The 12,234-nt window shown below is 45.8% G+C and overlaps 1 protein-coding gene across 1 annotated transcript in view; it reads right to left on the reverse strand.

The window, feature by feature from the left end:
- Positions 1–12,234, reverse strand: part of BLTP3A (bridge-like lipid transfer protein family member 3A) — a 145,397-nt gene that overhangs the window by 52,454 nt on the left and 80,709 nt on the right. The window contains exons 7-8 of the mRNA XM_060231451.1: positions 7,987–8,157; positions 2,602–2,773 (exon numbers count right to left, since the gene is read on the reverse strand). Of these exons, the coding sequence (XP_060087434.1) occupies positions 2,602–2,773; positions 7,987–8,157 (343 nt within the window). The remainder of the gene's footprint in view (positions 1–2,601; positions 2,774–7,986; positions 8,158–12,234) is intronic.

Below are 12,234 nucleotides of genomic sequence, written 5' to 3' on the forward strand. Positions count from 1 at the left end.
GTATAAATCGATGGTGCGATCTCATTTGGAATACTGTGTACAATTCTGGTCACCACACCTCAAAAAGGATATTATAGCATTGGAAAAAGTCCAGAAAAGGGCAACTAGAATGTTTAAAGGTTTGGAACACTTTCCCTATGAAGAATGGTTAAAACGCTTGGGGCTCTTTAGCCTGGAGAAACGTTGACTGCGGGGTGACATGATAGAGGTTTACAAGGTTATTCATGGGATGGAGAAAGCAGATAAAGAAATACTTTTCTCCCTTTCTCACAATACAAGAACTCATGGGCATTCAATGAAATTGCTGAGCAGTCGGGTTAGAATGGATAAAAGGAAGTACTTCTTCACCCAAAGGGTGATTAACATGTGGAATTCACTGCCACAGGAAGTGGTGGCGGCTGCAAGCATAGCCAGCTTCAAGGCAGGATTGGATAAAAATATGGAACAGAGGTCCATCAGTGGCTATTAGCCACAGCATATTGTTAGAACAGTCTGGGGCAGTGATACTCTGTATTCTTGGTGCTTGTGGGGAGGGGGGCAACAGGGTGAGGACTTCTGGTGTCCTGGCCCCACTGAATGACCTCCTGATGGCACCTGGTTTTTTTGGCCACTGTGTGACACAGAGGTCGTTTTCGCACTTAGCGTTTGCTCCCCTTATTCCTCGGCGCAATTATGTCCGGATCATTTTCCTCGTTTTCGCACATTGCCTCTTTAGTGGAGTCACTTTCCATGAAGCCCCAGCTCAAATCGTTTTTGCACTAGCATCGACTTGAGTTCGATGCCCTGTCAATCATTTTTTTTTTAAGCGCAAGTCTAATTGCGTAACAACGTAACAACGTAAACCGCATCACGTGTGCCGCTTCTGCTTATGGAGTGGCTGCAGCTGTAGTATCCTCCACAGCCCTTTATGTATTAACAGAAGCATTCACAGTGGAAAATCCCAGCACTAGATTCCCCCCCCCCAACACAAATTCCAGAGTTGCGTGTGTATGTGGCAGCTTCTTCCTTTCCCAGCCTCACTCCCTCCCGGGTGGTGAAGCTGGGATTTCCTCCGCGCTCTTCCCCCTCCCCGGCTGGCGCTTGCAGCCGCAACGGGGACCTGACTGACTCCTGCTGCCAGAGCTCCCCCCCCCGCCCCATTCTCTCCTTCCCCTTCTGTGGCGTGTGTGAAGAGCAACCTTGCGTCTATTTTCCGGAGTTGCGAAATATCGCAATAACGAAGAGAGAGAAATCGAGGGGTTTTTGTGTGTGTGTATGTGTGTGTGGCAGCTTCTTCCCTTCCCAGCCTCGATCCCTCTCGGGTGGCGAAGCTGGCATTTCCTCCGCGCTCTTCCCCCTCCCCGGCTGGCGCTTGCAGCTGCAACGGGGACCTGACTGACTCCTGCTGCCAGAGCTCCCCCCCCGCCCCATTCTCTCCTTCCCCTTCTGTGGCGCGTGTGAAGAGTGAGCTCGCGTCTGTTTTCTAACCGAGCGGAATGTAGCCAGGGAGGAGAATGCAGGACTCCAACTTCCCATTTTATACATGGCGATTTTGTGCAGGTCCAGAAATGCTGGTGGCACAGCTGAGGGAGGCATTGCCTTTTTAAAACACACACACATGAACGCTTTGGCCCACGCCGGCACTAGATTTCCCCCCCCCCCCAACAATGTATAATGTATAATGCAATTTCGAAGTTGCGAAATAACGCAACAGCGGGAAAGCAACCTCACATACCCGCCGCTTCAGGAGGGGTTTTTTTTTTCTATTTGTTAATTTCGAAATATCGCTATTACGCAAGAAAGATGAAGTTTAAAAAAAAAATGGCCATGCGGGCACTTTTGGGAAGCGCCGCGAACGGCTGATGATTGGCCAAGGGGGTGGATGGGGTGGGAGGACGGAAAGGGAGAGGGTGACGCCCACAAAGCAGTCGATCCGGCGTGGATGGATTTCCCACAGCAAACTCCGAGGAGTGGATCCGGTGTGGATCCGGAGGTTTTCAAAAACTCCAGAAGGAGGTGGATCTAGATACTCCGGCGTGAAACCCCTGCAGCACCGGAGCAAGACGCAGCGCCGGAGCAACAGGTGCGAAAACCAGGAAAAGATCCGGAGGTAAATGGGGTGCTACGCCGGAGTAAACGCTAGTGCGAAAACGGCCAGAGTGTTGGACTGGATGGGCCATTGGCCTGATCCAACATGGCTTCTCTTATGTTCTTATTCCTCTTATGAATAAAACATAGGGTTGGGAGCCCCATGATTTCTCATAATGTAAAATTCTATTCTGGGTGATCAATCCTGTGTGTCGTCATAATATGACAATTAATCATTTAAATATGACTGCATAGTGACCATGAGGAACTCACTCATCATCTGGTCTTTATTTATATCCCAGTGCTTGACCTGACTCCCCAATGTGGCTTGCAACACTCATTAAATACATTATAAAACTTATAATGTTTTTAACGTGTCTGTGAGCCGCCTTAGCCCGCCATTGGCGGGGGAGGGCGGGATATAAAAATAAATTTATCTTATCTTAACAAATTAAATATTAAAATTATGAAACAAATCGACAAAATCGTATGTGGGAGAAATAGTTTTTCCAGTCTAAGCTCAGAATCAGATACCTGTTTCACGAGTGTGACTGTCATCACAGATGTGAAGGTCCAAGCGGGAGATGAGAAGGTGGTAGGAAGACTCTTTCATGTCATGTTTCTCAAAGTACTGGCTGATTGCTTTTGGGCTGTTCCCAAATGACTGAGGCCAAGAGTGTTGGGCAGTAGCAGCAGGTGGTGTGATCTGTAACACAGAGAAATTATATTTTCTGGGTGACAGTATCTTAGTTTGCATTTATATATATATTTATTTATTTATTTTATTCGATTTATATCCCGCCCTACCCCACCGAGGTGGGCTTAGGGCGGCTTACAACATAAAAACCAACAAAATCATTTTAAATACATTAATAATACATTAATAATTATACAATAAAATACATAAAATACATATAAAATACATAAAAACACACAAAACTCACTTCAGTATGTACTATGCTACCTTCCTTAAGTCAATTCTTCAATATTCCAGTATTAAGTAATCTGGTGTTCGAGATTTGAGTGTTCAGGCATTCCGATAACAATTAATTGTATGCCAACCGGAAGAGGGCTGTTTTGCAGGCCCTGCGGAACTGTTCAAGGCTCCGCAAGGCCCTCACCTCCTCCGGGAGCTGATTCCACCAACAGGGAGCTGCAATCGAGAAGGCCCTGTCTCTGGTCACTTTCAGACGGGCCTCCTTTGGCCCAGGGATTGTAAGAAGGTTTTGGGACCCCGATCTCAGCACTCTCTGGGGAACATGTGGGGAGAGACGGTCCCTAAGGTAGGCAGGTCCCAGGCAATAAAGGGCTTTAAAGGTCATAACCAGCACCTTGTACCGAACTCGGTATGTTATCGGCAGCCAGTGCAGTCCCCGAAGCCCCGGCTGAATGTGCTCCCATCTAAAGAGCCCTAACAACAGCCGGGCCGCGGCATTCTGCACTAGCTGCAACTTCCGGGTTCGGCACAGGGGCAGCCCCATGTAGAGGGCATTGCAGTAGTCCAACCTCAAGGTGACCGTTGCATGGATCACTGTTGCCAGGTCGTCGTCCTCCAGGAAAGGAGCCAACTGCCTTGCCCGCCTAAGATGAAAAAATGTGGACTTGGCAGTGGCCGCTATCTGGGCCTCCATAGTTAAAGTAGGCTCCAATAGCACCCCCAGGCTCCTAACCCTGTGCGCCGCTGAAAGAGGCACACCCTCGAGGGCCAGTAAGGGAATCTCCCTCCCCGGACCACGGCGACCCAGGCAAAGGACCTCTGTCTTCGATGGATTTAGCTTCAGCCCGCTCAGCCTCAGCCATCTAGATACGGCCTGCAATGCCAGGTCCAGGTTTTCTGGGACACAGGCAGGCCGGCCGTCCATAAGTAGATAGAGCTGGGTGTCATCAGCATACTGGTGACAACCCAGCCCATATCTCCGGGCAATCTGGGCAAGAGGGTGCATGTAGATGTTAAACAACATCGGGGAGAGAACTGCCCCCTGAGGGACCCCGCAATCCAGCGGGTACCTCCGGGACAGTTCACCCCCAATCGCCACTCTTTGTCCCCGACCCTTGAGGAAAGAGGTAAGCCATTGTAGAGCCAACCCTTGAATCCCCACGTCGGCAATATATATTGCAAATAGGACTCTGCAGAGGTAGGTTTATTTATTTATATCCAACTTTTCTTTCTTGTTGGGACTCAAAGTGGCTTAGAACATTGTTCTCCTCTCCTCTATTTTCTCACAACAACAACAACCCTGTGAGGTAGGCCAGGCTGAAGGTTTGCGACAGGTGACTCAGAGACCTTCCATGATAGAAGTGGGGATTTGAACTCATTACGCAGGGTCCTACCCTACCACTCTATCCACTACACCACACCATTTTATACAAGAAAAGGGTTTGAAATGCACATTGCCTTATTGAGGGTTCAACTAAACATGATGGGGGAGCCAAGGAAAAGACTTTGTGATTTAAAAAAACCCTATAAACCACCTGGGGGACTTTATAGTTTCATTTACATATAGGATACTTTTCAACTAAATGAGCAGCTGTGAAGGCACCCAGCTCATAAGAACATAAGAACATAAGAGAAGCCATGTTGGATCAGGCCAACGGCCCATCAAGTCCAACACTCTGTGTCACACAGTGGCAAAAAATGTTATATACACACATACACTGTGGCTAATAGCCACTGATGGACCTGTGCTCCATACACTGTGGCTAATAGCCACTGATGGACCTGTGCTCCATATTTTTATCTAAACCCCTCTTGAAGGTGGCTATACTTGTGGCCGCCACCACCTCCTGTGGCAGTGAATTCCACATGTTAATCACCCTTTGGGTGAAGAAGTACTTCCTTTTATCCGTCTTAACCTGTCTGCTCAGCAATTTCATCGAATGCCCACGAGTTCTTGTATTGTGAGAAAGGGAGAAAAGTACTTCTTTCTCTACTTTCTCCATTCCATGCATTATCTTGTAAACCTCTATCATGTCACCCCGCAGTCGACGTTTCTCCAAGCTAAAGAGTCCCAAATTGAGATGGCATGGGAAGAAGATGAGTTTAACCCTTTTTCCTGCACAATGCTTTCATAATCAATCCTTTCTACCACCCCCCCACCCCCGGTGCTATTTGCCTTGCAGTAAAAATATGTATCTACAATGTAAGTACCAGTATTCTGCCATAGAGCAAACAGACTCAGATGAAATTCCTGAGATTGCAAAGCTGAAACAGGAAAAAGAGTTAAGCCCTCCCTCCCCTCTCCTTGAACTATAGCTCCAGTCCAAACTGGGCCTCTTGAGTCAGCCATCTGTAGTTTAAAAAACAATGGGAGATCTGTTCATACATAATTTACCATCATATGACCTGCACTTTGCTCAGATCAGACTGAAATTCATCACAGAGAGTTTCTATGAGGTGATATTAAATTCATTCCATAAAGAACCAAATTAAATTCATTCTATAAAGAACCAAAGTGGAAATCAGTAATAGTTCTAATTGTGCTGTGTAATTTTGACTGTAACTACCTTTGGAATCTGGGACATAGGGTTAATGTGACTACCCATTCTGGAATACCACTTTGAGGCCTATGGATGAAGAATGTTACAGACGAGAAGGAGCCAAACTGCAGCTTGGGAGCCACATGTGGCTTTTTCACACCTATGGTGCGGCTCTCAAAGCTCCCACCATTGGCCAGCTTGGAGAAGGCATTTGACTCTTTAAATCACTTCTCCAAGCCAAGCCAGCCAGCATTTAAAATTAAAGTTGCTTTCTTTTCACCTCTCCCCCCAAAATCTATTTTCCTTCCTTCCTGCTTGGTGTAGTGATTAAGTGTGTGGACTCTTATCTGGGAGAACAGGATTTGATTCCCCACTCCTCCACATGCTCCTGCTGATGTGACCTTGAGTCCGTCACAAGTTCTCATAGACATGTTCCTCTCAAGAGTAGTTTCTGCCAGAGCTCTCTCAGCTCCACCAACCTCACAGGGTGTCTGTTGTGGGGAGGAGAAGGGAAAGGAGATTGTAAACCATTCTGAGACTCTTTTGGGTAGTGAAGGGTGGAGTATAAATTTAATCACTTCTTTCCTGCCTGCCTGCCTGCCCTCATGTCTTGTGGCTCTCAAACATCTGAGGCTAATTTTATGTGGCCCTTACATTAAGCTAGTTTGGCCACCCTTGGTTATGCATAATGTTATTCAATTTTAATCTGCCTCTCCTTTGAATTTCACCAGTTTTAATACTGGCTATAAAGCTGTTTTAGTCTGAGAAAAGATTTGCATATTTTCCATTTCCTGGTAATTACAGTACCACGAATCTACCATTTGGGGGGGAGTCAATTTGAAAGATGCAGTAAAAGATAAAGCAGAAGACTTGCAAACAAAGGGCTGATGCTTTCAGCCAGCTTGTCTCTGCTGAATGGCCCTGAGAACTGGTGCCTAGTGACTACTAACCTGGGAGCCCACAGCTAAAGGGGGATATTACACTGGAGAGCCATTGTCAATCTGAGAAGACTCAGACAAAGGGAGAAACTTGCAATGTCCAGATATTTCATGCTTTCCTAGGCTCAGAGCATTTTATATTTTTTGTTTCTGCTGTGATCCTTGTACTTTTTCCTTGATGTTTTATATTAAAAATTGTATTTCCAAATCCCACTATTCCCCCACTTTTCCATTTTAACCAGAATACTGCCAGAGTTTTAAGCATGCTTAGTTTTAAGTAAAAAAAAGTAATATCTTTACTTGGTGTTTGTCTGTGTCCTGTATAAAGTTTATATCTCTACCACGTGGCATTACTTTTTATGACACGCATGGCCCAGGTCCCCAAAGTCAGATCCAGCCCTTGTAACAAATATGTTCAACACCCCTGGTCTACCATAATTGATTATTTAAGCAGAAACCAAAGAGAAAATAAGAACAGCACTGCACTAAGGCCAGGGTGGGCCAAAGGCAGATCATTATCTTCTAGTAGATCCTTAGCTGGATCACAATAGATTTCTGAAAGCTGCTCACTAAGGCAGAACCAACTGGAACTACCAGAAGTCTTTTTTTACCTAGTGCTCTTTTGCTTAAATGTAGCTGCCAACACAGTCCTAGTTTTCTTAACCCATTCTATTCCCCAAAGCTTCTGGATCCCAAAGCTCTGTCAAACAAAAGAGTTGCTCCTTCAAGCATAGAGACACTTCAGCTCTACACAAAGCAAGGAAAGGATGATGTTAACAGTATATAAAAAATAGTTTGCAAGGAGATAATTCAAGGGTTATAACTTAGAGGTAGAAACATGATGTTGGGTGGAGATACTGAATGGAAGTCTGTCCACAGAACAGTGTTTTCCCATCTTCCTCTTCCTGCCATATAACCTCACATCTTCTGAAAAGCCACTCCTGACTTTTTTTTTGGGGGGGGAGGGGGAAGCACCAATAATGGTGTGGAATGTGTCATGACAGGCTTAAGATGCAGGAGAGAATCTAATGACACACCATCAACGCACGAACAAGAGCATCTTCCATTATTTAAACATGTATTTGGATTCAGTAATGTCAAATGAAGAATTTATCTGTTATATGTCCATCTATGAAAGCTAACAAACCCAACAGAAGCAAAACATGTATTCATTTTTAAAATGCATCCTGTCTTTCTGTTAAAATGCTATAAAATCAAAATAAAACCCAAAGAGCAACAAAACAAAAAAGCAGAGCTAGCAATAAAACACAAATATCAGAAACAGTGCCATATTTATTAACATTTGAGTAGATAGTTCCCCAGCTATGGCACCATCATAGAAGACTCTAGCTTCTGAAGAATGTACACATGGAGAAGTGCCTCAACAGCTGGTGGACAGGTTCAGAGGTCTTGTATCTAGTTATAAGCTTCTTAACTGTTTTTGCCAATATGCTGTTATTCAATGCACCAAATGCCATTACATACAGACAGTGCTGCTGCTTACTTGGACAGGTTCAGGAGCCAAACTTTTCCTCTGCTGGGCTGACTTCTCCATGGCTTCACTCAAAGACTCTGCGTACTTCATCATAGCCTTCAGCTGAGAGTCAGTCAGCACCCATAGCAAGTCATCAAGGAGGAACATTAGCTTGGATGCCACCACATTGCAGTCCTTTGTCTAGCTCATAAATAAAGCAAGAAATTTAACACATAATTTGGGCTGAAAGCATTGACTCCGGTTGCTGCAGGGGATCACACTGGTAATGAAATGGCCTATTGCAAAAGAATATGCAAACAACATAGGGAGGAGGCAACTCCTCTGTCTGACAGTGTAACTGAAGTTGGGGGTTGCACTGTACAGGCTTTTTATCTAGCACTTTATCCAGAAAACATGGTTAGATATTGGCTTGGGACTGGTGGTGGGTGGGGAGAAGAGTGATTGAGCTACAGGAGCAGTTGGAATAGTGAAGCAGCACAGAGCACTTGCAAAAAGAGAGAGGCAGGGTTAGAGGGAGGAGAAGTGAGCCAGCAGCTGCTGCTGGAACAGCAAAACTTTCCAGGGAAGCAATCAGGAAATGAGGGGAAGGTGGAGGAAGTATACCTGGGATGAAGACTCAAGACTCAATATGGTGTAGCAGCCAGATGGGTGTCAGACTAGGATCTGAGAGACCCAGGTTCAAATCCCCACTCTGCCTCTGAAGCTTGCTGGGTGACCTTGGAAAGTCACACACGCTCCACTTAACCTATCTCACAGGGTTGTTGTGATGATAAAATGAAGGGAAGAACAATGTAAGCCCCTTTAAGCTTCCCTGGAGAGAAAGGCAGGGAAAAAATGAAATAAATACAATAAAATGAACACATATGGTAAGATTCAAGTCCAATAGCACCATAAAAACTAATAAAATTTCCAGAGTATCAAAATGAAAGGAGCTTTGACTCTTGAAAGCTTATTCTCTGGGAATTTTGTTTGTCTTTAAGGCGCTACTGGACTTGCTCTTGCTCTTCTACTATAGACCAACTGGGCAATGCACATAAAACTAAACACATATGGTGTAAATCCAGGGATGCCAGAGCCCCTAGTGGGGGTTTACCACTGCTAGGACCCCCCCCTCAAAAGGGAGGAATACCAGAAATTAAAGCGGGACGGAGACGGTGTTGGTTGCCCTGGTAGATGACCTTCAACGGCATCTGGATCGGGGTGGCTCGGCAGTACTGATGCTGTTGGACCTATCGGTGGCGTTCGATACGGTCGACCATCAGTTGCTGACTTGCCGCCTCACCGACGCCGGGATTCAGGGGCTGGCCTTGCAGTGGCTTTCCTCTTTCCTTGAAGGTCGGGGACAAAGGGTCGCGATTGGGGGGGAACTATCCCAGAGGCGCTCACTTAACTGTGGGGTGCCCCAGGGAGCAGTTCTCTCCCCGATGTTATTTAACATCTATATGCGACCTCTTGCCCAGATTGCCCGAAGGTATGGGCTGGGCATCAGTATGCTGATGACACCCAGCTCTATCTACTTATGGACGGCCGACCGGTCTGCGCCCCAGATAACCTAGATCGGGCATTACAGGACGTGGCTGAGTGGCTCAGACTGAGTGGACTGACACTGAATCCTGCGAAGACAGAGGCCCTTTGTTTGGGCCGTCGGGGGCCGGGGGGGGGGGAAATCCCCCTGCCAGCTTTTGGCGGTGTTCCGCTGAGGCCGGCGGACAGGGTCAAGAGCTTGGGGGTGTTACTGGAGCCGTCCCTAATTATGGAGGCTCAGATAGCGACCACTACCAAGTCCGCGTTTTTTCATCTTAGACGGGCAAGGCAGTTGGCCCCCTTCCTGGACCCCGACGACCTAGCAACAGTGATCCATGCTACGGTCACCTCGAGGTTGGATTACTGCAATGCCCTCTACATGGGGCTGCCCCTGTGCCGGACCCGGAAATTGCAGCTGGTGCAGAATGCCGCGGCCCGGCTGTTATTGGGCCTCCCAAGATGGGGGCACATCCGGCCGGGTCTTCGGGCTCTGCACTGGCTTCCATTAATATACCGAGTCTGGTACAAGGTGCTGGTCATTACCTTTAAAGCCCTATATGGTCTGGGACCTGCCTACCTGAGGGACCGTTTCTCCCCACACGTTCCCCAGAGAGTACTGAGGTCTGGGACTCAAAATCTTCTCACCATCCCCGGGCCCAAGGAAGTGCGTCTCAAAACAACTAGAGACAGGGCCTTTTCCACAATGGCCCCTATGTGGTGGAACCAGCTACCGGAAGAGGTGAGGGCCCTGCGGGATCTTACTCAGTTCCGCAGGGCCTGTAAGACGACCCTCTTCTGGTTAGCCTACGCCTGACTGGACAAATGTAGCTTTCTAGATTTTTGTGATTATACTGTATAGCTTCAATGTAAAAATTTTAAGGTTTTTAGGTTTTTAAATGCTTGATTTTAAATGTAATAACTTTGTTCCGATTTTATTGTTTTATTGTTTGTTGTAAGCCGCCCTGAGCCACTTGTGGGAAGGGCGGGATATAAGTTACGGAATAAATAAATAAATAAATAAAGCAATGTGCCTACATGACCTGGAAGTGATGTAGGCACATTGGGGTCATTGGGGGTGGCACTCTGGTTTTTGCCCACTTCCAGATCATGTAGGCGCATCTCTGAAATGCTGGGCATTTCTCCCTGCTACCAGTAAGTGCACACATCCCCACTGGCTGCTCAGAGGGACTTGGCAACCCTATGTAAATCTGAGTAACTAGAATGTCTCATTGACCATCAACTTCCATCCCCAATGAATGCCAGATAACAAATCTTTTACTTTAAGTTTCCTTATGCTCCAAAAGCTCATCATTTATTACTTAAGTCTAAAAGGGAAATGAATAAGCTATACATTATATAATATACAATTAAATTTACTAATGTTTTAAAATGATCAAACTTAACACACTACACAAATACTACAGCACACATCTTATTTTGGTAATTTGGAAATCATTATTATTCTAGGTCAGTGAACTAAGAATAAAATATTTCTACAAGATGGGCAAGATATTCTAAAGTACAGGAGGGGGCCTGCAGAATATTAACTACACACCTAAACAAAAACCTTGGGGGACCAAATTTCAATTTTAAAAATTCTATTTACAAGTGGAAATCTACACATCTTGTAAGAAGCATCACATTTCCTCCTCTGCCACTATTTCCTCTTTCCTTTCCCTAAAAGCCCCCATACCCACTAGCCCCCTTTCCTGCTTTCTTCTCTCTTTCCCACTCACCAGCCCGGGGGTGTCAAATACATGGCCTGCAATGGGATCTGGCCTGCACAGGGCTCAGATCCAGCCCTTCCTTCTCCTGCTTCCTTTTCCAAGGCTGCTATTGCAGCTGCACTGTAGTATGCTTTTATCCCCGCTCCCTCAGTGGCTCTTTGCTTCCTGCTTCCTGCCTCCTTCCTCTCCCTCACATACAGCTCCCTCAGTGGCTGTTTCCTGCTTAGTATGGGAGAGATACAAAGACAAGCCTCTCTCACACACACACAGCTTTTGTTTCCTTCTTCTGGGTTGCTCCTCCTCTTTTGGGGAGGAAGGGAGGCATAGGAGAGAGAGAGAACAAAGTTGGAGTCCCATGACAGCTTTAAGACCAACAACATTTTATTCCAAGTATAAGCTTTTGTGTGCAAGCACACTTCTTCAGAGGGCGGGAGGGTGGATGGCTGGATTCTTCCAACAAGCACAAGTTATATTGAGGAAATTATTTTTACTTATTCTGAAAAAAAAAAATTAAGATTGGATTTCTCTGCTCCTATCTGGATTTTAATTTCTTTCAAAAAGATCCTTAGGAATTAGAACATTTAGATTGGTCCTTATAACTTGGAGATTACAGATGCCAAATGATAATAGCACACATTGGTAATGAGGATGCATTGTCTTCCGTTTCATTATCAATTCAGCAGTCTCTCTAATCTCCTTTTGAAATTCCTTTATAAGAGCACTGCTATTCTTAGGTCAGCAGCTGAATGTTGTGGTTTCTAATATCAGACATGTCCATTTATTCTTCGCATCCCCTGGACTGAATCCTCCTGGATGGAATTGAGACCTAGGTTTCCTGTCTCATTACAAACACTGGTATCTCCATGCCTACTACCCCTCTACAAATTACACCCAATCCAATCAAATCTGCTAATGTCATTCAATTGCTAATGTCATTTGGCATCTCAATCACCTTTATAAGGTTTCTATCGCTGGTACCTCATGTTATGCATTGCCCAGCCTGATA

This window comes from Heteronotia binoei, chromosome 2, assembly GCF_032191835.1.
Source record: "Heteronotia binoei isolate CCM8104 ecotype False Entrance Well chromosome 2, APGP_CSIRO_Hbin_v1, whole genome shotgun sequence".
NCBI lineage: Eukaryota > Metazoa > Chordata > Lepidosauria > Squamata > Gekkonidae > Heteronotia > Heteronotia binoei.